General features: G+C 48.3%; 1 protein-coding gene across 1 annotated transcript in view; it reads left to right on the forward strand.

The window, feature by feature from the left end:
• Nucleotides 1–26404, forward strand: part of LOC140404483 (semaphorin-7A-like) — a 74421-nt gene extending 48017 nt beyond the window's left edge. Inside the window, exons 7-14 of the mRNA XM_072493091.1 lie at nt 5876–5997; nt 9683–9858; nt 11135–11243; nt 14005–14200; nt 17553–17668; nt 17790–17950; nt 21274–21332; nt 25574–26404. Coding sequence (XP_072349192.1) covers nt 5876–5997; nt 9683–9858; nt 11135–11243; nt 14005–14200; nt 17553–17668; nt 17790–17950; nt 21274–21332; nt 25574–25932 — 1298 coding nt within the window. The 3' untranslated portion in view covers nt 25933–26404. The remainder of the gene's footprint in view (nt 1–5875; nt 5998–9682; nt 9859–11134; nt 11244–14004; nt 14201–17552; nt 17669–17789; nt 17951–21273; nt 21333–25573) is intronic.
• The last annotated feature ends 1047 nt before the right edge of the window (nt 26405–27451 follow it).

Consider the following 27451-nt stretch of genomic DNA (forward strand, 5'->3'; position numbering starts at 1 on the left):
CCCTTCCTCCAGGGATACTGAGGCCAATAGAAGCCCCTCCCCTCCCGCCTTTCCATTTTTCCGATCCAAATGGATAACCTCACACTTCTCCCTGCTAAACTCCATCTGCCAAATCCTGGCCCACTCACCTAACCTATCTACATCCATTTGTACATCTTTTCTTTCCTCATTGCAAAGTACTGTCCCACCTACTTTAGTCATCTGATAATGTAGCTATGGAACCTTTTATCCCTGCATCCGAGTCATTAATATACATTGTAAATAGCTGGGGCTCGAGGACTGAATCCTGTGGCACCCGACTAGTTAAATCTTGACAGCCAGAAAGAGACTCATTTATCCCGACTCTGTCTCCTGTCCGTCAGCCAGCCTTCTATCCAAGCTAATAAATTACTCCTAATCTCAGTGATCCAACCTTGTGTGTTAAGCTTTTCTGTGGCACTTTATCAAAAGCCTTCTGGAAGTCCAGATACACGACATCTACTGGATCCCCATTATCCACCTTGCTTATTACATCTTCAAAGAACTTTGGCAAACACGATTTATCCTTCATAAAACCACGCTGACTCTGATGGATTGCGTTTTGACTTTCCATATGTCCTGTTATTACTTCCTTACTAATGGTTGTAACATTTTCCCAATGACGGATGTTAAACTAACTGGTCCATAGTTCTGTACTTTCTGTCTCCTGCCCGTTTGACTAAAGGTGTTATATTAGTAATCGTCCAATCCACTGGAACTTTTCCTGCATTCAGGGAATTTTAGAAAATTGGAACCCATGGACCCACCATTTCCGCTGCCGCTTCCTTTAAGACCCGAGAATGTAGGCCATCATGCCCTGGAGACTTTTCTGCCTTCAATCCCGATAGTTTTAATACTTTTTCCCTATTGATGATGAGTTTGTTAAGTTCCTCCCTTCCTATTACCTCTACATTACCTGTCATTATTGCGATTTTACTAGTGTCCTCTACCATGAAAACTGACATAAAATATTGATTCAGCACTTCCGCCATTTCTGCGTTCCTCTCTATTAATTCCCCAGTCTTATCCGCCAAGGGACCAACATTCACTTTAGCTACTCTCTTCACTTTAGCTACATTCCCTTTAGCTACATTCACTTTAGCTACTCTCTTCCCTTTATCTACATTCCCTTTAGCTACATTCACTTTAGCTACTCTCTTCCCTTTTTTAGATATTTATTGAAGCTTTTGCTACACTTTTATATATTTTGTGCTTATTTCACAATTTATCTTTGCTTCTTTATTACTCTTTTTGTAACTCTTTGATGATCTTTAAAAGTTCCCCAAGCTTCCAGCCTGCCACTGGCCTTTGCAATATGGTATGGCTTAGTTTTTGTCTTTATGTTATCTTCAATTTACTCGCTTAGCCGTGGATGCTTTCCCCCCCCCTCTTACAATCTTGCTTCTAATACATTCAAGAAACAACTTCTAATACATTCAATAAACTCTCCCTCAAGGCTACCCTTGCCAATTTGATTAATGACATCTGTATACCTTTTGAAACCACTCATGATTATTGGCCTCTCTTTTTTACAAGCCCCCACCCAGTATTTCCTGCTTTATACTGTGACCCTCTGTGGAGCTACTGTTTGGGGCCCTATCGATTACTCGCACCAGGAGCTTCTTTCCTTTGCTATTTCTTAATTCTATCCAGACTGATTCCACATCTCAATTTCCAGTGCCTGTGTCATTTCCCACTAAACACTGATCACTTCCTTTACCAGCAAGTTTACACCAAATGGCTGGATTCTCCGATCCGCAACGCCGAAATCGCGTTCCGCGACTGGGCACAGAGTACGCCACACACCGTATCCATGGCCTCCGTACGTTGGCTGAGGCCCACTCCGCGATGCTCTGTCCGCGACCGGCCGAATTCCCAACGGCGTGGGACACGTCGGAAACTCAGCGTGGCGGCTGCGGACTCAGTCCAGTGCCATCACAGTCAGGGGAGGACCGATCTTTGGACATCTTTGGGGGTGGGGCGGTCCGGGGTGGGCGACCTAGTCGAAGGGGGGGGGGAGACTATTTTGCGGGCCGGGTCTACGATCGGCATCCACCACGAAGCACAGCGCGGCCGTTGTGGGCGGCTGCCGTGTGCGTGCGCTGCCACAGACCCGGCAATTCTCCAGGCCATACCAGCCGCTGGAGCTCTATGCTCCCTGGCTGCTAGCCCCCCGCCGGAACAGGGAACTGGTGGCTGTATAACGACAATTTTTCCATCGTGAAACGCTAATGTTTTCACGCCGGCGTGGGGACTTAGTCTCCAGAACGGAGAATGCAGCCCCACATCATTTTCCTTTCTGCCTTTCCTTCCAAAATACTGAGTACCCTTGGATATTCAACTCCCAGCCCTGGTCTGTAACTGTGTCTCAGTAATCATCACCAAATCACACCCCATTGTCTCTGTTTGCGCTGTGAACTTATCAATTTTGTTTCGAATGCTTTATGCATTCGGTTCCTTTTTGTTTTCTGGTAACTGCTATTAAGTTTAAAACCCGATCTACAGCCAACTTCTGCTTGCATTTTTAACAACCAGGAAATGGCTGCCTTGTCCACTTTTCAGTCCCTTATCCTATTTTCTTCATTATTAATACGAAAAGGCCGCATTCTACACTCGTGGGATGAAACCCCGACAAATTTTGGGGGCCTAATGTTGTGCGCCTTAAGGATACCTGTCGAACACTGGAACCAAAGTTAGGTTTGACTGTTTTTCTGGCAGCCCTAATGGCCACCTGAAGTAGGTGACGGGCTCCTTACGCAAGCAAGTGAGTGGTCAAAGTCATGGAGGCCAAATCTGTTAGGGTGCTCCGGGGGCCAGATTAGATTGCTGAGCTTCCACTTCCTGGGCTAGGTCACCACCAAACATCCGTTGTGCTTGCCAGTTATCAACAACCGGTATTGGCTGTTTTGCATTTTAAATATTTGGTTGCTGTTTTGCGTTTTGTGGATGACTGCAGTGATAAGAATAGATAAAGAAAATGTACTCGTCACAGATTAGCAGAAGCAACAAATTAAAGCATACTGTCTACAGTGATAGACCTCCTGATGCCCAGCAACTGTTTCAGTTCCTTCTAGTGTGAGGAAATGTGACTTCCTGTGCAATTTTATTGGCAACAGATAGACCTGTGGGGCTCCCTTTGTAAGGCCTGATGGTCAGAGATCGATTTGATCCCTACATCAGTCCCTTTGGAGCGACCCGTGGAACATACACATAAGACTGGGAGGCTCACATGATATTATAATCCCAGGGCAGAGCCCAGCAATACAATCATAGAATCTCTACATTGCAGAAGGAGGCCATTCGGCCCATCGAGTCTGCACCAACATTCTGAAAGAGCACACCACCTATCCCAGTAACCCCACCTAACCTTTAGACAGCAAGGGCCGATTTTAACTTGGCCAATCCACTCAACCTGCACATCTTTGGACAGGGATACTGAACAGAAACACCAATATTTTATTGTTAACTTCATTAGACAGTGAGGAAATGATACTTCGCTCCAGGTGTGATTTCACAAAGAAATAGGGATACGGTATATTAAAACAAACTTTATTACCAACACAATATTAAAGTCTTTAACATCACACCAGAAAATGTGTTACAATTACCCCTTAAACAATGTTACTCAACACAGTGAACACAGTATCCTTAACTGCTATCTTTAAACAACAAAAAGAACCATCTCAGCTCTCAATCCCCACCGTTAAATACAGTTAGCACTCAGGAATACCTGCTTTACAGAGATGTTCTTTGAGAAAGAGCGATCTTGTGCTACTGCTTCAAAGAAAATATCTGAATCCAGTCAGAACCAGGCAGAAACTCTGGCTGTATTTCTTCAGAAGCTTGTTTCTGCTCACCTTCTAATCAGGCAAGACTGAACTACTTGGAAAGACTGGTAATCTGTCTACAGACCTATCTTGATCTGTACAGCAATGAGAGCAAAATCTTAAGTTCTGCTGACAGCTCCAACTAACACACAATGAGAACTCTGCTTTCGTCAAAATGTCCATTACCGTGGCTGCTCCCAGTCACTACATCATTTTACCAAGCTGAAATCTAATTAACTCCATGGGGAACCCCCCATCCCCTTAATCCAAACAAAACAGCATTAACCCAAGCTTTTTATGGTGCCTTAATTGCACTCCTGACTCCCAACCTTTCGAACCAGGATTCTTGAAAAAACATGACTGCAGCAGTCACACACACTAACCCAGGTTTTTAACCCTTACTGCACCAAATACACAACACAATATATTTGAAACTCCTACATTCACCACACACGGGGAAACAACACACGTTTTCTAATCTTGTGAAGCCCCTTGATGTGCCAAAAAACCCATACAGAAATCCCACCATTCGGGCGGCATGGTGGCACAGTGGTTAGCATTGCTGCCTACGACGCTGAGGACCCGGGTTTGAATCCCGGCCCTGGGTCACTGTCCGTGTGGAGTTTGCACATTCTCCCCGTGTCTGAGTGGGTTTCACCCCCACAACCCAAAGCAGGGTAGGTGGAATGGCCACGCTAAATTGCCCCTTAATTGGAAAAAATAATTGGCTACTCTAAATTTATTTAAAAAAAAGAAATCCCACCATTTCCGACGGAGCACAGACTCATAGAAGGGAAATACTGAAGACTTTCCCAGGCATGGGGAGGCGTATGACAAAACGATATAGGGAGATAAAAAATCAGGAGCTTCAACTCGTTCAAATTATATGGAGTGTCATCAGGATGGACGAAGTTCAAAATCACCTCAGAGACCTGAGTGCACACTTTAGACCGACATGACAGTGCAGTACTGGGGCTGGGGGGGAGAGCGTTCACCTGTCAAAAAGTGTCATCTTTTGACTGTTCTCGCATATCGATGTAAAAGACCCAGTGGCATTTCACCACCCTGGTGGCAGGGCCAATACTTATCTCTCTACCAATCTTCCTAAAACACGATCGCATTATTTACCCCACTGCTGTTTTTGAACTAACTCGAATAATCTTTATTGTCACTGGTAGGCTTACATTAACACTGCAATGAAGTTGCTGTTAAAAGCCACTAGTCGCCACATTCCGCCGCCTGTTCGGGTACACAGAGGGAGAAGTCAGAATGTCCAGTTCATCCAACAAGCACATCTTCAGTGACGTGTACAAGGAAACCGGAGCGCCCGGAGGAAACCCACGCAGACACGGGGAGGACGTGCAGACTCTGCACAGACAGTGACCCAGCGGGGAATCGAACCTGCGACCCTGGCGCCGTGAGGCAACAGTGCTAAACACTGTGCTACCGTGCCGCCCGTGATTAAATTTACACACAGTTCTCATATTACAATGGTGCACTTCCAAAATTGACTTAGGGATATCCTGAGGTAACAAACGGCACCATATCAATACAAGTCTATCTTTCTTAGCCAGTAACCAGCTTCCAGCTGTCTGTAATTTTCTGTGTCTCATAGAACATAGAAACATAGAACATACAGTGGAGAAGGAGGCCATTCGGCCCATCGAGTCTGCACCGACCCACTAAAGCCCTCATTTCCACCTCATCCCCTCCAAACCATTTTTTGGACACGAAGGGCAATTTATCCTGGCCAATCCACCTAACCTGCACGTCTTTGGACTGTGGGAGGAAACCGGAGCACCCGGAGGAAACCCACGCACACACGGGGAGAACGTGCAGACTCCGCACAGACAGTGACCCAAGCCGGGAATCGAACCCGGGACCCTGGCGCTGTGAAGCCACAGTGCTAGCCACATCTGCTGCCGTGCTGCCCCTGTTACCAAGTCAAGACGTGCCGCCCTGCTGTGACCCAGACTGCCTTCACTGAGCCCCCGTGGTATTAATCGGTATTCCTGGTTTCTTCCATTCAGATCCCCATTTTGTAGGAATGTCGGCGATGGATGACCAGGTTTTCATGTTCTTCAGAGAAAAGTATTTGCCGACAAACCTAGACATTGATCCCTGGATATCCCGAATTGCCCGTGTTTGCAAGGTAAGTGCGTCCAACATGCAACATGTGATTTGGTGTCATTTTCAACTGAATGTTCAAGACTTCCGCATAAAGCTTCACTTAATCTGTTGTCCTGGTTTCCTGAGACATGGGAACGCAGCACGTACCGCTCAATATCCTGCAGACTACCGTTAGCACTTCTTGAATATTCCTATCCCAACTTTGGGATGGTGTTTTCATCTTCCTGACTGGGTGGGTGACTTGTAGGCTGCGCTTGTTAGAGAAGCTTCCCAAGCTTCATTCCCTTTGCTGATGAGCAGACTATCCACTTAAAGTTCAAAAATGCCAAGCGTTTTCAAATCTATTTTCACAGCTTCGTTGCTGCTGGGCCCTGGTCTGCCGTGAAACCGTCCCGACTGAATCCCAGGAGCAGTTTCCAGCTTTGCCAGGGAGAACTGAAGCTACCGGAGAGTTGAGCTTACTCCTGACCTCAGCCGAGCTCCTTCCCTTTCCCGTCTGAGTGGGTGCCCCTGATTCACAGCGGAAATCCCAGTCAATATTCCCGTCTTTAGCACGGTAGCATAGTGGTTAGCACAATTGCTTCGCAGCTCCAGGGTCCCAGGTTCGATTCCCGGCTTGGGTCACTGTCTGTGCGGAGTCTGCACGTTCTCCCCGTGTGTGCGTGGGTTTCCTCTGGGTGCTCCGGTTTCCTCCCACAGTCCAAAGATGTGCAGGTTAGGTGGATTGGCCATGATAAATTTCCCTTAGTGTCCAAAATTGCCCTTAGTGTTGGGTGGGGTTACTGGGTTAAGGGGATAGGGTGGAGGTGTGGACCTTGGGTAGGGTGCTCTTTCCAAGAGCCGGTGCAGACTCAATGGGCCGAATGGCCTCCTTCTGCACTGTAAATTCTATGAAATCTATTTAGCCCACAGGTGACTCAGGTCAGGTCGCAGGTTGAACCTGAGATATTCTGGGGCACTGGGTCTGGGTGAGTTGTTCATTGCCTAAGCTTGAGAGTCATTGAGAGGACAGATTACCATCTCCGTCAACATCAAGGGGCTCCCTGTCTCTGCCTCCTCCTCCTGTCCGAGGAACCTCCAAGATCATTCATAAAATGTGAATCCTTGTTTTTTTTCCTACACCCTCCATGGCCTTGCCCCTTCATGTCTCCGCCATCTCCTCCAGCCCCACAACCCTCCAGGGTCACTGCGTTTCTCCAATTCTGCCACTGACAGGTCCCACGTTTCTACTGAGGGCCGTGGCTTCAGGTGGCTGGGCCCAAAGCTCTGGAGCAAACCACCGAGGCTTCCTCCTCGGACACTCCTTGAGACATGCCCACTTCAAACAACCTTCTCGTCACCTTCCCTCATGTCTCCTTATGTGGCTCGGAGGCCATTTTGTTTGCTAGTCACTCCTGTGAGGGACCTTTCACTTTGTTGAAGGCCCAATATAAATGCAAGATATTGTTGTTGATTTGTGGATCAATTCAATGCATGGGGTTGAATAAAGTGTTCCCGATATCCCAAAAGAATCAAAGATCTATTAAAATGTCACCCTACAGGAATGTAAACCTCAGCAAATGCAGTCTGTGTTCGCACATTGTCTGGTAACTTCAGATCATATTGTAAAACCCTAATCTTGTATTCACACATTTCAAAGCTTGAGATGACATAGGGTGAGGGTTTTAGGTAGATCTAAGTGCTTCTCATCAGAACATAAGAACTAGGAGCAGGAGTAGGCCATCTGGCCCCTCGAGCCTGCTCCACCATTCAATGAGATCATGGCTGATCTTTTGTGGACTCAGCTCCACTCTCCGGCCCGAACACCATAACCCTTAACCCCTTTATTCTTCAAAAAACTATCTATCTTTATCTTAAAAACATTTAATGAAGGAACCTCAACTGCTTCACTTGGCAAGGAATTCCATAGATTCACTACCCCTTGGGTGAGGAAGTTCCTCCTAAACGTAGTCCTAAATCTACTTCCCCTTATTTTGAGGCCTTGCCCCCTAGTTCTGCTTTCACCCGCCAGTGGAAACAACCTGCCCGCATCGATCCTATCTATTCCCTTCATAATTTTATATGTTTCTATAAGAGCCCCCCTCATCCTTCTAAATTCCAATGAGTACAGTCCCAGTCGACTCAAACTCTCCTCGTAATCCAACCCCTTCAGCTCTGGGATTAACCAAGTGAATCTCCTCTGCACACCTCTCCTTGGACAGCACAGTAGCACAAGTGATTAGCACTGTGGCTTCACAGCGCCAGGGTCCCAGGTTCGATTCCCCGCTGGGTCACTGTCTGTGTGGAGTCTGCACGTTCTCCCCATGCCTGCGTGGGTTTCCTCTGGGTGCTCCGGTTTCCTCCCACAGTCCAAAGACGTGCAGGTTAGGTGGATTGGCCATGATAAATTGCCCTTAGTGACCATAAAAGGTTAGGTGGGGTTATTGGGTTACGGGGATAGAGTGGAAGTGAGGGCTTAACTGGTTCGGTGCAGACTCGATGGGTCGAATGGCCTCCTTCTGCACTGTAAATCCTATGTTCTATGTTCACCTTCCAGTGCCAGTACGTCCTTTCTCATTTAATGAAGGAGCCTCTACTGCTTCACTGGGCAAGGAATTCCATAGATTCACAACCCTTTGGGTGAAGAAGTTCCTCCTAAACTCAGCCCTAAATCTACTTCCCCTTATTTTGAGGCTATGCCCCCTAGTTCTGCTTTCACCCGCCAGTGGAAACAACCTGCCCGCATCTATCCTATCTATTCCCTTCATAATCTTATATGTTTCTATAAGATCCCCCCTCATCCTTCTAAATTCCAACGAGTACAGTCCCAGTCTACTCAACCTCTCCTCGTAATTTCAGGTCTGGGATTAACCGAGTGAATCTCCTCTGCACACCCTCCAGTGCCAGTGCCAGTACGTCCTTTCTCAAGTAAGGAGACCAAAACTGAACACAATACTCCAGGTGTGGCCTCACTAACACCTTATAAAATTGCAGCAGAACCTCCCTAGTCTTAAACTCCATCCCTCTAGCAATGAAGGACAAAATTCCATTTGCCTTCTTAATCACCTGTTGCACCTGAAAACCAGCTTTTTGCGACTCATGCACTAGCACACCCAGGTCTCTATCCAAATCCCTCTGCAGACTTCCAGTATCCTCTGCACTTTTTGCTTCATCACTTATCTTAGTGTCGTCTGCAAACTTGGACACATTGCCCTTGGTCCCCAACTCCAAATCATCTATGTAAAGTTTGTCATCGGGGGCTTAGTTTTTGGTCGCACCAATGATAAGCAAGTTTTCCATCCCACCATTAGATGTGCAGTTGCAATGCCGAGGTATACAGAAAGGTCAGTCACATAGTCCCACTTGACCACTTTGAGGGGGAGAGCTGACTGGTGGCGATTTAACCTGAGGATCACCACACCTCGGGCGAGGGGGGGCAAGGCTGAGGAGGCGGGGCCCTCATGGATAACCCCAGCCGGTACGGGGATTGAACCCGCGCTGCTGGCCTCGCTCTGTAACACGAAGCAGCTGTCTAGCCAAGTGAGCTAAAGGGGGCAGACAAGGCTCTCGGCCAAGTGTTGGAAAATGGGATTAGAATAATAAGGTGGTTGTTTTTGACCGGAGGAAATGCGATGGGCCGAAGAGCGTTTTCTGTGCTGTTGACCTCTCTGACCAATCTCAGTCGGTTGACTGTGGACCTGACAGACTCTGCTCTCTTTCCTCTCCAGGATGACTTGGGTGGCTCGAGCCAGCGCTTGCAAAGTAAGTGGGCGACTTTCCTGAAAGCACGGCTTCTGTGTAACATTCCCGCTGACCACGTGCACTTCAACACGATTCAAAACGTCTTTGTCGCCCGATCGAAAAACAGCGACGCCAGAGTTTATGGGATATTCAGTAGCAACTGGTGAGCCTGCAAGAATTGCTGAACAGGTCGACCGCAGCGGAAGATTAAAAAAAACAACTGATTCGTGAATACCTGACCTGTCCCGACGCAGTGGAACCTGCTCAGATTATTGACCCATTGCCCCACCCCCCCACCCCCTCCCGCCACACTACCCCCCTTATTCTGTCCTCCTGTTTAAAAAATGCCCAACTGTCGAGGTTAATGGGCCATTCCTAACGGAAAATGTTAACACTCTGCTGGACAAAATGTCTTTCGAATTGAAAGGGAGCGAATGGCCTCCCACGTATACGGTGTGGGGTTAAGCGGACTGAAGCCACAATGGTTTCTCAGTACACCAAGTGGACGCTGGGCCAACTAAATTATAGAATATACAGTGCAGAAAGAGGCCATTTGGAGAGGCCATTCGGCCCATTGAGTCTGCACCGACCCATTTAAGCCCTCACTTCCACCCTACTCCCGTAACCCAATAACTCCTCCTAACCTTCCCGGACACTAAGGGCAATTTATCATGGCCAATACACCTAACCTGCACATCTTTGGACTGTGGGAGGAAACCGGAGCACCCGGAGGAAACCCACGCAGACACGGGGAGAACATGCAGACTCCGCACAGACAGTCACCCAAACCGGGAATCGAATCTGGGACCCTGGCGCTGGCATTTGGCATCCCCCCCCCCCTGAGAAATATGTGAAGCAGACGTTTGGGGATGGGGAAAGAGAGTGATCAAACATCACCACTTCCAGTGTAGCCACCTCTGGATTAATGCTGTAGTGCGGGCAGAGAGAGAGTGAGGGAGAGGACGAGACCGCATTTGATTGCGGTGTCCATGCACGGGATCACACACTGAGAGAGGCTGTGAAATGTCAGCGAGAATTCCAGTGTCCTTGAAACTGCAGAGTGGCGCAGCGGGGGCATGCTGGGCCCATAGCCCAGAGGTCGAAGGATCGGAAATGAGCGGCACGGCAGCACAGTGGTTAGCACTGTTGCTTCACAGCGCCAGGGACCCGGGTTTGATTCCCGGCTTGGGTCACTGTCTGTGCGGAGTCTGCACGTTCTCCCCGTGTCTGCGTGGGTTTCCTCCGGGGGCTCCGGTTTCCTCCCACAAATCCCGAAAGAAGTGCTGTTAGGTGAATTGGACATTCTGAATTCTCCCTCCGTGTACCCGAACAGGCGCTGGAATGTGGCGACGAGGGGCTTTTCACAGTAACTTAATTGCAGCGTTAATGTAAGCCCACTTGTGACAATAATAAAGATTATTATTATTGTCTTTTTTCAGGAATGGAACAGCAATCTGCAGCTACTCCATGGAGGACATCAATAAGGTGTTTGGGACGTCCAAATTTAAAGGTTTTGCTGAAGCTATCCCAGATCCAAGACCTGGCACGGTAAGCGATTGCCAATTGGTGATCGATTTGGCATGTTGAGTTTATCCGGTCAAGAAAATGTGTTGTGGTTGTGCATAAGTCAGTCTCGCTCACTTTTCCTGGGAGAATGAGAGGCACGATGGCACAGCGGTTAGCACTGCTGCCTCACAGCGCCACCGATGCAATTCCGGCCTTGGGTGTCTGTGCGGAGTCTGCACGTGTCTACGTGGGTTTCCTCCAGGTGCTCCGGTTGCTCCCACAGTCCAAAGAGGTCCAGGTTAGGTGGATTGGTCATGATCAGTTGCTCCTCATTCTCCAACAATATGGGATTACAGGGATAAGGCGGAGGATTGGGCCTGGGTTGGCAGCTCTTTCGGATGGTCAATGCAGACTCGATAGGCCGAATGGCTTCCTTGTGCACTGTAGGGATTGTATGATTCTATGAGGTCTGTCGCCAGGGGCTTATAGTTTGAGGTGCACCACTTTGCATCAAACTTGTGTTGACTAGGAGACCCTTGCCCTCTTAATGCCTGCCATCACCTTGTGGTGAAGGACTTTGCAGGTTGCTGATTTGTTTGGCTGTGTTTTGAACGCACCTTCCTTGACCTGGGGTGGGATTCAAACCCGGGGCTCCTGGCTCAGAGGCGACACTATCCACTGCACCACAAGACCTCCTTGTGACCGATGGACAGCAGTGTAATTAATGAATGTTTTATTGTGTGAGATTTAAAGACCCGTGCTAGCTATATCTTTATGACACTAGTTATTCTGTTATGGGATGTGAAACAAAATGTAATGCTTCAGATAAAGCAAGCTCAGAGCGTAATGGATAATTGGACCAGGGCATGTGAATGTAGCCTCGTGGTTCCTTTTAAAGTCTTACATTCTGTCCTTATTTTTACATAATGCCCAGATTTAATTTTAATATTTCTGGTTAAGTCAAAAAAAATATTAAAAGCAGAGTTGGGTTGGTTAGAGCTGAAGAGATTTTACCAGCGGAGTTGCTGGGAGGTGCAAAACTGAGGTACCACAGTGGCACACCTGGTGGGAGGGTGCAGTTACAACGTGACATGTTTACATAGGCAGATAACATTAAAAATATGTTAACAAATCCTTTTATAACAAAAAAATTGACACAAGAGTGTGACAAAAATGTGACAAGAGGATTTATGGTTTAGTCATTTGCTGTTGACTGGAGTTCTAACTTCTGTCCAGTGAAAATCAGCTACAATAAATTTCTGGCATTGTAGGAACCCAATTGAATCAAAGACTGGTCTGTTACACATACAGCAAAAATATCTCAAGTGTTAATCGCATTTAATTCAATCTGACAGCCCGGAGTTTGCTGATTAAATCATGCTCTGCAAATACTGACTGAGAATGTATATTCAAATATTATGGGTCAGATGTTTAATCAGTCCAACTGGGTTCCATCACAGACATAAAGGATGGAGACCAATCACACAACCCCAACAGTGCCGAAAGAGGCCATTCAGCCCATCAAGTCTGAACCAACTCTCCGTTGAGCACCCTAGCTAGGCCCACACCCCTACCTTAACCTCGCAACCCCATCTAACCTGCTCATTTTGGACACTAAGGGACGATTTTAGCATGGTCAATCCACCTAACCTGCACACCTTTGGACTGTGGGAGGAAACCGGAGCACCCGGAGGAAACCCACGCACACACGGGGAGGACGTGCAGACTCCACACAGACAGTCACCCGAGGCCGGAATCAAACCCGGGTCCCCGGCTCTGTGAGGCAGCAGTGCTAACCACTGTGAACAACTACACCAGGCAATCTCCACAGGATCATGCTGATCAAATCTAATCAAGTAAATCTTTGTGATAAAATGTTTTTCTGTTAGTCATGCGCCTTTGTCAATTGTCTTCTTGTTTATCTGTTTCTTAATTGGTTGAATTGGTTATCGTCTCCTCTCATCGTTCACCAATCAGAAAATCTCTTCCCTACCCCCCCCACCAATTTCAATTCCTTTCCTCCACCATTTCTACATCTCATATTCTACCAGAACAAACCACGCCGATCTGTTACTGGCAACAACAAAAAAAATAGTCATCTTGGGGCAAGGGTCCCCAGACTGTGGATCACGGCCTCCAGCGATGACACGAGGTGAGCGATTGAGGTGTGAGCTCTGAGACAGTACTGCCGGCTGTGGAGGGGATGCCCAGGGAGGGCAGTCCTCGAATTGACTCGGATGGCGCGCCCGCCCAGTTATTTTCCTCGCCTTGGTCTGGTCGATGTGGCCCCATGAAATGAGCTCCGAGATTTTTTTCACTGCCTCCGACATGAGACCATAAGACATAGGGGCAGAATTAGGCCATTCGGCCCATCGAGTCTGCTCCGCCATTCAATCATCACATCTGGTGGCTTAGATTAATTTTCCAGAAACGTTTGCCCAAATGAAGGTTGTAAGTTTGTGATTTTGTGCCTGCGTCTCGGCCGTACCCACTTCGCCCCCCCCCTCCCCGGGTCAGACCAATTAGGGAGGTGGTGGCATTGTAGTATTGTCACTGGGCTAGGAATGCAGAGACCCAGGGCAATGCCATGGGCAGCCTGGTTCAAATCCCGCTCTGGCAGACGGTGAAATTTGAATTCAATAAAAATCTGGAATCCAAAGTCAAATGCTGACCATTGTTGATTGTTTGTGAAAACCCATCTGGTTCGCTCATTTGGGTATGGAACCGCGTGGCGTAGAGGGGTTTCAAATCGTGCCGAATCGGTTAATAACATTCCCGTCTCCTCTTCTCTCCCCTCGTGCAGTGTGGCACCGACACTCAAAACCTGCGAGATAAAGTACTGAATGTTGTGGAGAATCATCCCGAAATGAAGACAGATGTTCATCCCATCGGAAACCATCCCCTTGTGATGGATATGGAGAAGGTCTTCCAGCTGATCGTGGTGGATTCCGTTGTTGCTGTCAATGGGAAGGTGTCCAGGGTCCTTTTCCTGACCATGGGTAGGTCTCGCCAGCTAATGGTTTGTTTGGAGGATATTTGCCATTGTAAATGATTCGGTGCCGAACAGATTGATTGTGAACAACCCCAAGTTCAATGGATGTGTGGCACATCATAGAATCATAGAATGGTGCAGCACAGATTGAGGCGATTCAGCCCATCATGTCCTTGGTATTTCGTTGCAATCCAATTTGTCTCACTCTCCTACTCTTTCACAATAACACCGCAACTTTTTTCCTTCACATATTTATCCAATTCCTTATTGGAATGATACTGCTGAATCTGCCTCCTAACCTGCCCCCACCCCTTCCCCCGCTCCCTTTCCGTGCTTTTTTGCGGTATCCCTGCCCCCCCACCCCCCCATTTTTCCGTCTTGATTTTCCCTCTCCCAACCCGTTTCTTGACTCCCCACGTCGTGTACGGGGCAGCAATGAGATGGGTTTATGCAGAGCAAGATCCCACAGGCAGCATTCAGATGAATGATCGGAGAAGCATTTTTCATTGTGGATTGAGCGCAAAAGAATGCCTCTGCCGTTCTTCAAACACTGCCAGAGGATTTTTGTCTTTGGACCTCCGCTTGAACTAGAAGGTTTGGTGATGGAGGGGGGGGGGCTTGATTGGACATCTTATTAAAAAGACGAAGGTCGGAATTTTCAAACACCACCCTCACGCAGCAGGGGTGGCTCGCTTTGGCTGCCAACGGGATCTTCAGTTCCTGCCGGTGTCCACGGCCTGCTGCGTGGCTCGATCCCGCCCAAACTGTCTTGGCGGTGCAGCGCTTCCTTGGCGCTGGGCGGGAACGCCGCTCTGGATGTCACGCCTTGTCACTGAGTGGGACATGTACCCACAAACGTCCGATTTAGAGATGAGAGTGAGCCTCAACAAAATACCTAAGACCTCACCGCAGAACTGACGTTCCTCACGACTAGCATCATTCGGGCAAATCTTCTCTTCACCCTTCTCGAAGATGTTTAGGGATAATTTCTCTTCGAAGAAGAAGCAGTCAGTTAAGAGCTCTTGGGAGCAAGTGGCCCAGGCCTGCCCCCACTCGCAGTGCGTCATGCTCTATACTGTGAGCAATCTGATTTGATGAAAATAAATTGACCGTAAATTATTCATTGCAAGACCAGCTCTTTTTAGTTCAGGTTTCCTTCTCCTGTTATTCAAAGAGCTAACGTTTCGCGTCTGGGTGGTTCTTCATCAAAGCTTCATCTCCAAGTAATAATAATAATAATCTTTATTAGTGTCACAAGTAGGCTTACGTTAACACTGCCATGAAGTTACTGTGAAAATCCGCTAGTCACCACACTCCGGCGCCTGTTCGGGTACACAGAGGGAGAATTCAGAATGTCCAATTCACCTAGCAAGCACGTCTTTCGGGACTTGTGGGAGGAAACCGGAGCACCCGGAAGAAACCCACGCAGACACGGGGAGAATGTGCAGACTCCACACAGACAGTGACCCCCAAGCCGGGGATCGAACCCGGGACCCTGGTGTTGTGAAGCATCAGTGCTAACCACTGGTATTCAATCATGTCCACCCCTCAACCTTTCTCTGTTCCAAGGAAAACAACCCCAACCTATTCAATCTCTCATCATAGCTACAATTCTCCAGCCCTGGTAACATTCCAGTAACTTCCTCTGCCCTCTCTCCAGAGCGGTTACATCCTTCCTGTAATGTGGTGACCAGAACTGTGCACAATACTCCGTTTTGGCCTCATCAGTGGCTTCTACATTCCATCATTAAATCCCTACTTTTGTATTCTATACCTCTGCCCATGAAGGAGAGCATCCCATATGCCTTCTTTACAACTTTATCTACAGGTACCGCTACCTTTAGGGATCTGTGCACTTGCACGTCGAGATCTCTAATTTCATCGACCCCTTTCAGTATTTTCCCGTTTATTGTGTATTCCCTTTAAATGCATCACCTCACACTTATCAGAGTTGAACACCATCTTTCACTTTCTTGCCTGGAGGAGGGTGTAGAAGGATGGGTGAGTAAATTTGCAGATGACACTAAAGTCGGTGGAGTTGTGGACAGTGCGGACGGATGTTACAAGTTACAGAGGGACATAGATAAGCTGCAGCGCTGGGCTGAGAGGTGGCAAATGGAGTTTAATGCAGAAAAGTGTGAGGTGATTCATTTTGGAAGGAATAACAGGAAGACTGAGACTGGGCTAATGGTAAGATTCTTAGTAGTGTGGATGAGCAGAGAGATCTCGGTGTCCATATACATAGATCCCTGAAAATTGCCACCCAGGTTGAGAGGGTTGTTAAGAAGGCGTACGGTATGTTAGCTTTTATTGGTAGAGGGATTGAGTTTCGGAGCCATGAGGTCATGTTGCAGCTATACAACACTCTGGTGCGGCCGCATTTGGAGTATTGCGTGCAATTCTGGTCACCGCATTATAGGAAGGATGTGGAAGCATTGGAAAGGGTGCAGAGGAGAGTTACCAGGATGGTGCCTGGTATGGAGGGAAGATCTTATGAGGAAAGGCTGAGGGACTTGAGGCTGTTTTCGTGAGAGAGAAGAAGGTTAAGAGGTTACTTAATAGAGGCATACAAGATGAACAGAGGATTAGATAGGGTGGACAGTGAGAGCCTTTTTCCTTGGATGGTGATGGCTAGCATGAGGCTAGCACATAGCTTTAAATTGAGGGGAGATAGATATAGGACAGATGTCAGAGATAGATTCTTTACTCAGAGAGTAGTAAGGGCGTGGAATGCCCTGCCTGCAACAGTAGTGGACTCGCCAACACTAAGGGCATTGAAATGGTCATTGGATAGACATGTGGACGATAAGGGAATAGTACAGATGGGCTTTAGAGTGGTTTCACAGGTCGGCGCAACATCGAGGGCCGAAGGGCCTGTACTGCGCTGTAATGTTCTAATGTTCTGCCCACTTCCACCAACCCATCTATATCATTTTGCCGCTTAAAGCTACCCCCCACACTGTCCAATTTCTGTGTCAACTGCAAAATTCCCAATCGTGCCCCCCCTAATAGAAGATCAGCTATGATCAAGTTTAATGGCGGAACACGTTGAGGGGCCGAATGGCCTATTCCTGTTCCCATATCCAAATGAATGAATTCGGAGCGTGAGTAGGAGTAGGCCAGTTGGCCATTCGAGTCCGTTTCTTTACCATTATATACAATCAGATAAAATGATTCATTTCTTATTCTGAAGTGAATATTTCAAGAATAATCAGGTCCCGGTTTGGCACATCGGGATTTCTGGCCCTTCCGGAGGCCTCAGCTGACGTAGATTATCAGAGCAATGTGAATTCATATTGGTTTTTTGAAACGTTATTGAAACCTTGTGCCTCTCTTCCCCGCCGCCCCTCCCCTTCCAGATGATGGTAAAATCCAGAAGGTTCTTGAGGTCGAGCAGTCAGTCTTCACCATATCAGAATTAACGGTGCTCGAGGAGCAGGCACCAATCTTGTCAATGTCTCTCGACTCTGAAACCGTAAGTGCAGAGGTCAATGGGGGGTGGGAGGGGGTCAACTCCTGACCTGGAAATGATTACCAGCGGTAAGGCTGATAAGAAATATTTGTTTAAATTAACAAATGTTTTCCTATTTTGTTAGGAATTTCTTTATGTTACCACAACCAAAGAGGTTATTCAGATCCCAGTGGCACACTGTGAAAAGTATAATACTACCTGTGAAGACTGTGTAATGACCAGGGATCCTTACTGTGCATGGAATACCGTAGAAAAGAAATGTGTCCGCACCGCAAACAATTCGAAGTAAGTCTTACAAATAGTTTTCTTTATTTTAAATCCGTTTTGTTAATTTTTTTCCTCCCTCCAGGGCTTTACTGGGGGAGTGCTGCTCTGTCAGAGCTACATTCTTATTGCTGGGGCATTAACTGGGGCCGTTCCTGCTCTCTCAGGTGCCTGCGCAAGGTCCCTGACAGGGTCATTTTCAAATAGGAGTGCCTGTTCCTGTCAGCACAGCATCGATGCAGTACAAAACCCACTACAATCCCCCTATAATCCCTCTTTATAATACCCATTAGTATCCAGTACAATGCCCCCTACAATCCCCCTTTGCAATGTCCATTACAGTGCCCAGTGCAATGCCCCCTACAATGCACCCTACAATTCCCCTTTACAGTGCCCAGTACGATACCCATTACAGTGCCCAGTACAATGCCCCCCACAATCTGCCTTTACAATCCCCATTACAGTGCCCAGTGCAATGCCCACTACAATCTCCTTTACAATACCCATTACGATGCCCAGTGCAATGCCCACTACAATACCATTTACAATATCCATTACAGTGCCCAGTACGATACATATTACAGTGCCCAGTGCAATGCCCACTACAATCTCCTTTACAATACCCATTACAGGGCCCAGTACGATACATATTACAGTGCCCAGTGCAATGCCCACTACAACCTCCTTTACAATACCCATTACAGTGCCCAGTGCAAAGCCCACTACAATCTCCTTTACAATACCCATTACAGTGCCCAGTACAATGCCCACAACAATCCGCCTTTACAATACCCATTACAGTGCCCAGTACAATGCCCACAACAATCCGCCTTTACAATACCCATTACAGTGCCCAGTACAATGCCCCCTACAGTCTCCTTTACAATACCCATTACAGTACTCAGTGCAATGCCCACTACAATCCCCTTTACAATACCCATTACAGTGCCCAGTACAATGCCCACAACAATCCGCCTTTACAATACCCATTACAGTGCCCAGTACAATGCCCACAACAATCCGCCTTTACAATACCCATTACAGTGCCCAGTGCAATGCCCACTACAATCTCCTTTACAGTGCCCAGTGCAATGCCCACTACAATCCCCTTTACAATACCCATTACAGTGCCCAGTACGATACCCATTACAGTGCCCAGTGCAATGCCCACTACAATCTCCTTTACAATACCCATTACAGTGCCCAGTGCAATGCCCACTACAATCCCCTTTACAATACCCATTACAGTGCCCAGTGCAATGCCCATAACAATCCGCCTTTACAATACCCATTACAGTGCCCAGTACGATACCCATTACAGTGCCCACTGCAATCTCCTTTACAATACCCATTACAGTGCCCAGTACAATGTCCCCTACAATCTCCTTTACAATACCCATTACAGTGCTCAGTGCAATGCCCACTACAATCTCCTTTACAATACCCATTACAGTGCCCAGTGCAATGCCCACTACAATCCCCTTTACAATGCCCATTACAGTGCCCAGTACGATACCCATTACAGTACCCAGTACAATGCCCCCTACAATCCCTTTTACAATACCCAGTACAGTGCCCAGTACAATACCCCCTACAATCTCCTTTACAATACCCATTACAGTGCCCACTGCAATGCCCACTACAATCCCCTTTACAACACCCATTACAGTGCCCAGTGCAATGCCCACTACAATCCCCTTTACAATACCCATTACAGTGCCCAGTACAATACCCCCTACAATCTCCTTTACAATACCCATTACAGTGCCCAGTGCAATGCCCCCTACAATCCCCTTTACAATACCCATTACAGTGCCCAGTACAATACCCCCTACAATCTCCTTTACAATACCCATTACAGTGCCCAGTGCAATGCCCACTACAATCCCCTTTACAACACCCATTACAGTGCCCAGTGCAATGCCCACTACAATCCCCTTTACAATACCCATTACAGTGCCCAGTACAATACCCCCTACAATCTCCTTTACAATACCCATTACAGTGCCCAGTGCAATGCCCATTACAGTACCCAGTACAATGCCCCCTACAATCCCCTTTACAATACCCATTACAGTGCCCAGTACAATACCCCCTACAATCTCCTTTACAATACCCATTACAGTGCCCAGTGCAATGCCACCTACAATACCCTTTACAATACCCATTACAGTGCCCAGTACGATACCCCCTACAATCCCCTTTACAATGCCCAGTGCAATGCCCACTACAATCTCCTTTACAATACCCATTACAGTGCCCAGTGCAATGCCCACAACAATCCACCTTTACAATACCCATTACAGTGGCAGTGCAATGCCCACTACAATCCGCCTTTACAATATCCATTACAGTGCCCAGTACAATACCCATTACAGTGCCCAGTGCAATGCCCACTACAATCCGCCTTTACAATATCCATTACAGTGCCCAGTACAATACCCATTACAGTGCCCAGTGCAATGCCCACTACAATCCGCCTTTACAATATCCATTACAGTGCCCAGTACAATACCCATTACAGTGCCCAGTACAATGCCCCCTACAATCCGCCTTTACAATACCCAGTACAGTGCCCAGTGCAATGCCCATTACAATCCACCTTTACAATATCCATTACAGTGCCCAGTACAATACCCATTACAGTGCCCAGTGCAATGCCCCCTAAAATCCCCTTTACAATACCCATTACAGTGCCCAGTACAATGCCCCCTACAACCCGCCTTTACAATACCCATTACAGTGCCCAGTACAATGCCCCCTACAATCCGCCTTTACAATACCCATTACAGTGCCCAGTGCAATGCCCATTACAGTGCACAGTATGATACCCATTACAATGCCCAGTGCAATGCCCACTACAAACCCCCTTTACAGTGTTTGTTACACAGTGGAATGCAATTCCCAAGTACAGTCCCCATTATCCAATACAGTGCCCATAACTCAGTACTGACCAGATAATTAACTTGATGATCCTGCAGTGGTAGCCAGTGTAATCCAGTGAGCACTGGAATGACGGATTAAGAGAACTTGGTGTAAGTTAGGACACCGGCTGGAGGATTTTCCTCTGAGCAAAATATATCTGTGAACGTTGGGCTGGAATCTCTGGCACACCCCAGCCGCGTGTTTCTCTGCGGTGCGCCATTCGCTGGGGCCGGGAATCTCGCTTCCTGCCGCTCTCATTGGGATTTCCCATTAACCCCCCCCCCCACCTCTGGGAAACCCATAAAAGCTGCAAAGGCAGAATTGCAATCGGACTGACCGAATAGGGAGACAGCGCAAACTCACCAACCCCCCCCCCACCCCCCGAGCGAAGACTAACCTCCGCACAATCTCTCTTTCAGCCGTCACCTTATCCAGGATGTTGAACACGGCGACAACAAGAGATGTCCTCAAGAAAAAGGTGAGATTTGCTTTGACAATCAATCCCCTAGAGTCTGACTGGGCTGGGATGTCCCGCCTCCCCGTGGCGGCTCCCCGCCTCCCCGTGGCGGCTCCCCCCCCCCACCCCAGTGGGGTGGCGAGTCAATCCGGCTCCTGTTCGGGTACACTGAGGGAGAATTCAGAATGTCCAAATTACCGAATAGCACGTCTTGCGGGGCTTGTGGGTGCCTGGCGATGTGAAGCAACAGTGCTAACCACTGTGCCCCCGTGCCGCCCACTTGGAATCGGCACGGGGCTTATAAAGGTTCCTTGAGGGAGTGGATGACTCTAGGCGAGTTCCTCCTGTGCAAAATGATCAGTAGTATTTCTTACCGAACTGCTGATATATCCACGTCCTCTTGAAATTCCAGACATTTCCGTTGTGTTAAAGTTATGAAATGACAGCTGGCTTCATTTCTCTTAGAACAAAGAACAAAGAACAAAGAAATGTACAGCACAGGAACAGGCCCTTCGGCCCTCCCACCCCGTGCCGACCATACTGCCCGACTAAACTACAATCTTCTACACTTCCTGGGTCCGTATCCCTCTATTCCCATCCTATTCATGTATTTGTCAAGATGCCCCTTAAATGTCACTATCGTCCCTGCTTCCACCACCACCTCCGGTAGTGAGTTCCAGGCACCCACTACCCTCTGTGTAAAAAAACTTGCCTCGTACATCTCCTCTAAACCTTGCCCCTCGCACCTTAAACCTATGCCCCCTAGTAATTGACCCCTCTACCCTGGGGAAAAGCCTCTGACTATCCACTCTGTCTATGCCCCTCATAATTTTGTATACCTCTATCAGGTCTCCCCTCAACCTCCTTCGTTCCAGTGAGAACAAACCGAGTTTATTCAACCGCTCCTCGTAGCTAATGCCCTCCATACCAGGCAACATTCTGGCGAATCTCTTCTGCACCCTCTCTAAAGCCTCCACATCCTTCTGGTAGTGTGGCGACCAGAATTGAACAGTTATATAGCTGCAGCATGACTTGCCAATTCTCAATGCCCCGGCCAATGAAGGCAAGCATGCCGTATGCCTTCTTGACTACCTTCTCCACCTGTGTTGCCCCTTTCAGTGACCTGGGGACCTCTTGAAACATATGGAGGCCTCACGCCAGTTATAAAGTATTCTTGGGTGTAAAATTTGGGGGAGAGGGGGGATTAGTGTTAGAGTATATAGAACATAGAACATACAGTGCAGAAGGAGGCCATTCGGCCCATTGAGTCTGCACCGACCCACTTAAGCCCTCACTTCCACCCTATGCCCGTAACCCAGTAACCCCTCCTAACCTTTTTGGACACTAAGGGCAATTTAGCGCGGCCAATCCACCTAACCTGCACATCTTTGGACTGTGGGAGGAAACCGGAGCACCCGGAGGAAACCCACGCACACACGGGGAGAACGTGCAGACTCCGCACAGACAGTGACCCAGCGGGGAATCGAACCTGGGACCCTGGAGCTGTGAAGCCGCTTGCTAATCACTTGTGCTTCGTGCTGCCCACATCAGCCTTCTCCACCACACCCTGTCCAATTTTCAAATCCTTTTCCACTTGTGAAAATCTATTTTTGGCATTTGTTCCTGGATATGGCCATCAGCGGCTCGACCCGGCATTTATTGTCCTTCCCTAATTGCCCCTCGATGGTGAGCTGCCTTCCTGGAGCTGCTGCATGTGGTTGTACCGACAGTTCGATGAGAGAGAGAAGTTCCAGGATTTTGACCCAGCGACAGTGAGGGAACGGCGAAATATTTCCAAGTCTGGATGGTGCGTGACTTTGAGGGGAACCTGTAGGTGGCGGTGTTCCCAGATACTGGCTACCATTATCCTTCTAGGTGGTAGAGGGTGAGGGTTTGGAAGGCCCTGTACGATCCCAGACCATACCCCAATACTGTCTCGGATACTGGACCAAGTTTTTAGTTTATTTTGTAAAACTGAGCGGAAACAATGATTCGCTCCAGAATTTATTGCATGAAAATACAAGGCTTTGATATTTCTTAAATAACTTTATTATGAATACAATTTTAAATGCTTAACCCCCCATCCGAAAATAACAGTTTTTAATTACCCCTTAACACTACTGTACAATTTCCCATTAAACAACAGGAAAAGAAATATACACCTCTTAATCCAGTGTAGAATCAGCAGGGCAGAGAGTAATACTGGCTTCATAAAACCGATTTGGCTCCAGTTGGAACCCCTTCAGACTCTGGCTGAATATCTTCAAATTGCTGCTTCAACTGGGTTGTTCCAGCCTCTTCCTTGTCTTCAGACAAGACTGCTCTGCTTTAAAATATTATCACTCTTTTCTTTTAGCTGTCCTACTTGGAAAGAATTGTGGACTCTGAGTCAGCCAGATCAGAACCTAGCTCCTCTTTCTCTCTCAAAGCTCCTCCAAACTCCCTCCCTCGCTGCCTTTCTGGGCTCCACCCAGCAATGACCTGGGACTGGATTCTCCGCCGTAGGGATGCTCCGTTTTGCCGGCGGCCTGCGGGTTTCCCGACGGCGTGGGACTGCCCCACAATGGGAAACCCCATTGATCAGCTGGCGAAACGGAGCATCCCGCCGGCGGGGTGAACCTGAAATCTGGCGCGGCGGGACGGAGAATCCTGCCCCTTATCTCCCAAAGCTGAAAAAGAATGATCTGTTGCAGGCTGCAAAAGCACATTAACTCCCCAGGGACCTCCCCAGTCAAGCCACAGTCCATTAGCTTAGACTGAAAAGCGCATTCCTTCGTCAATTTCACCTTCTGTTTCCTCGGAGCAGAATAAGATCCTTTTTAAGATGCACCACACTCCCAGACATTCAACCCTTAAATTGCCCAATACTTACAATCCAATATTCCTCAAGTCTTCCATCCGTCACAGCTGTCGACAGAGGTTTGCCGAGTTGCTGCGGTGCAACTTGTGGATGATGCAGTCTGCTGCCACTGTGCGCCAGTGGGTAGATTGGGGGAGCTGATCAAGGGGGCCGCTTCGTCCTGATTTATGTTGAGTCTCTTGAGGCGTTTTGGGCTGCCCTTATCCGGGTCAGTGGCTAGCATTCCATCCATCAGACCCAGATATTCCCTTTCCCACCCAGGAAACAACCGCGATCTCTGGATGGGCAGGTTGGTTCCAATTTGCTGCCACCAGTTTGTGCAATTATTACATCCCTAATCCATCCTCTTTCCACCAGCTGGCTGGTAGGATGTAAACAGGGCCAGATGAGTGTAAGTAACTCGTGTGTGCAGCACGGTAGCACAGTGGTTAGCACTGTTGCTTCACAGCGCCAGGGTCCCAGGTTCGATTCCCGGCTTGGGTCACTGTCTGTGCGGAGTCTGCACGTTCTCCCCGTGTCTGCGTGGGTTTCCTCCGGGCGCTCCGGTTTCCTCCCACAAGCCCCAAAAGACTTGCTATTAGGTGAATTGGACATTCTGAATTCTCCCTCTGTGCACCCGAAAAGGCGCCGGAATGTGGTGACTCGGGGCTTTTCACAGGAACTGCATTGCATCGTTAATGTAAGCCTACTTCATAGATTATCATAGAATTTACAGTGCAGAAGGCCATTCGGCCCATCGAGTCTGCACCGGCTCTTGGAAAGAGCACCCTACCCACGGTCAACACCTCCACCCTATCCCCATAACCCAGTAACCCCACCCAACACTAAGGGCAATTTTGGACACTAAGGGCAATTTATCACGGCCAATCCACCTAACCTGCACATCTTTGGACTGTGGGAGGAAACCGGAGCACCCGGAGGAAACCCACGCACACACACGGGGAGGATGTGCAGACTCCGCACAGACAGTGACCCAAGCCGGAATCGAACCTGGGACCCTGGAGCTGTGAAGCAATTGTGCTATCCACAATGCTACCGTGCTGCCCCTAATGATAATAATAATTATTATTATTATTGGTGTTGGGAATGCTTCATGAAAATGCTGTGCCTGCAGTAAAGATCATTCCAGAACAGTTTGAAGCTGAGGGAAGTGCAGGTTGAGGCAGGAGAATGCGAATACAGAGCAGTGGGATTGCTCCAGGAAAGGGAACTTGTCCCAATGGGATGCGGTCGAGAGCCTCATTTCGTGTGGTGAATGTTTCTCGTTCTCTGGAATGTGCATGTCTGAGCTGAAACCATTGCGAAAAGAACTGATCGAACCTGAGCAACTCCGGAGAGTCAGATCTTTGGTGAGAGCTTCAGCAAGGCAGCAGGTTAATGATTTTTGTTTTCCTCCATCCAGCATCTTACCATTCTGGATCGCGAGAAGGTGGAATGACAAAATCTGAGCTTCGACTGGAGGGAAATGGCCCTGTGTACCTCTCCTGCCCCAAGCAATCCCATCATGCTGATTACTCATGGACGGTGGACAACAATGTGGTGATGACCTGTTCTTCAAATGAAGATAATTGCCTGCTCTTCATACAGGACCTCTCAGATGTCAATGGCGTTCGCTACGTGTGTAATTCAAATGAAAGAGGACATCAACAGCTTCATATGTCTTATGCCCTTGAGGGCAGTGCACCTTCAATCCATTTGTCCAGCTACAGTGTTGCTGTGTATTCTGCTTTGATGACAGCTGCAGCTCTCGTTTTGCACTGAATTTGATTCAACAGAAAAGCAAATTGTCCATCTTGGAGAGCATTCTGTCCATCACACTGAGCCCCCCCCCCCCCCCCCCCCCCCCCCCGCCCCACCCTGGCCAGGAAGCAAGCCCCATCTCTCATTTCCCATCTTTCTTTGACTTCTGCAAAGTGTTCTGGATTGAGGCAGTGTGAGGCTGGACCCTAAATTCACAAATCTTGATGGCCAAGTAATCTGTCAGTCCCCAAATGAAGAGCGGTGACGTTCCCAAGGTCAGCTGGCCGGGGCAATATGATATATCGATGTTGTTAGATAAGAGGGTGAGACTGTTGGAGGACCCACCCACATTCCACGTTTGGCAATGTTGATTTACCCCGTGAAAGCTCCACTTGCTGTAAAATAATAATTAGGCCTTGTATTATTGTGTAAATAAGGTAAATTATTAGTTCAATGGAGGATCCAAAGATTAAAACCTACAACCATTTACAAATTTGCATCTCCGCTCTTTATTCTGATGGAGAAGACAAGTTTGACCCGAATCTTCATTTCTACTTGGCTCCTTCAGGCTGGTGAAATCCGGCCGGTGATTGGCTTGTTTCCTTTTCGTTGGACCAACTGGTGAAGAGGCTGGGTCTGGGGTCCGCCTCCACCGACACCAAGCCCTGGTCCACACCAGCCGTCCAGCCACCTCCGTACGATTCATGGGGCCCTTGTGATCCAAGGGGTTTGGAGTTTGCGAGGGGGTCGTTCGGACAAGCTGGCGTACTAGATAGGGGTAGAATGTTCCATCCTGGTCATCGCAGGACGGGAAATTCCAGCCCTTGGTCAACAGACCTTCAGGTGGCCTGTCAGATTTTCCATCGGGGTGGGGGGAGGGAGGGGGAGCTGCAAAATTCACCCACAGACTTGTGTCAAGGCCAAGAATCGAGAGCTGAACCTAATCGTTAAGAGTAACAGATCATTTTATTCACTTTGGTGCAACATTGTCAATATTTGGGTGCAAATGTCCTCACCAATTTTCTTTCTCCTCAAGATATAGGCCGGGATTTTACAACCCCCCCTCCCCCTCCCCTCATGGCGGGTTAATGGCAATTTGCGCCGCTCGCAGGCCACGCAGCCGGGGTACCCACCCCGGAGTGCCATCTTCGGCGGCACCGCGACGTCCAGGAGGGGGGCCCAAAATCCCGGCCATGGCCTCTAAGTTGAAGGACTATTTATGAGTGCCGGCTCTCATTTGGTGCCTCATCCACGGTGACCCTTATCCACTTGTGAAGCAGACAGTCGGAATAACACAAATTGTAAATTGGCCACGGGGGGGGGGGGGGGGGGATGCTAAAATATCTTCACTTCCCTCTTTAAAACAACCTGGCCCTCAGACGGAACTCTCCCTGAGAGATAGCTTCCCATTCCTCTCCCCACCCCCCACCGCCCGCCCCCACCTCCCCCAACCCCAGTTCAGATTTACTCCACATTTCCAATTTTGCAACCTCTTTCAAATGAGCTGATGAGAAAATGTGTGGAGGGGTGGGTGGGGGGG

The sequence above is a fragment of the Scyliorhinus torazame genome, chromosome 30 (assembly GCF_047496885.1).
Source record: "Scyliorhinus torazame isolate Kashiwa2021f chromosome 30, sScyTor2.1, whole genome shotgun sequence".
Classification (NCBI taxonomy): domain Eukaryota; kingdom Metazoa; phylum Chordata; class Chondrichthyes; order Carcharhiniformes; family Scyliorhinidae; genus Scyliorhinus; species Scyliorhinus torazame.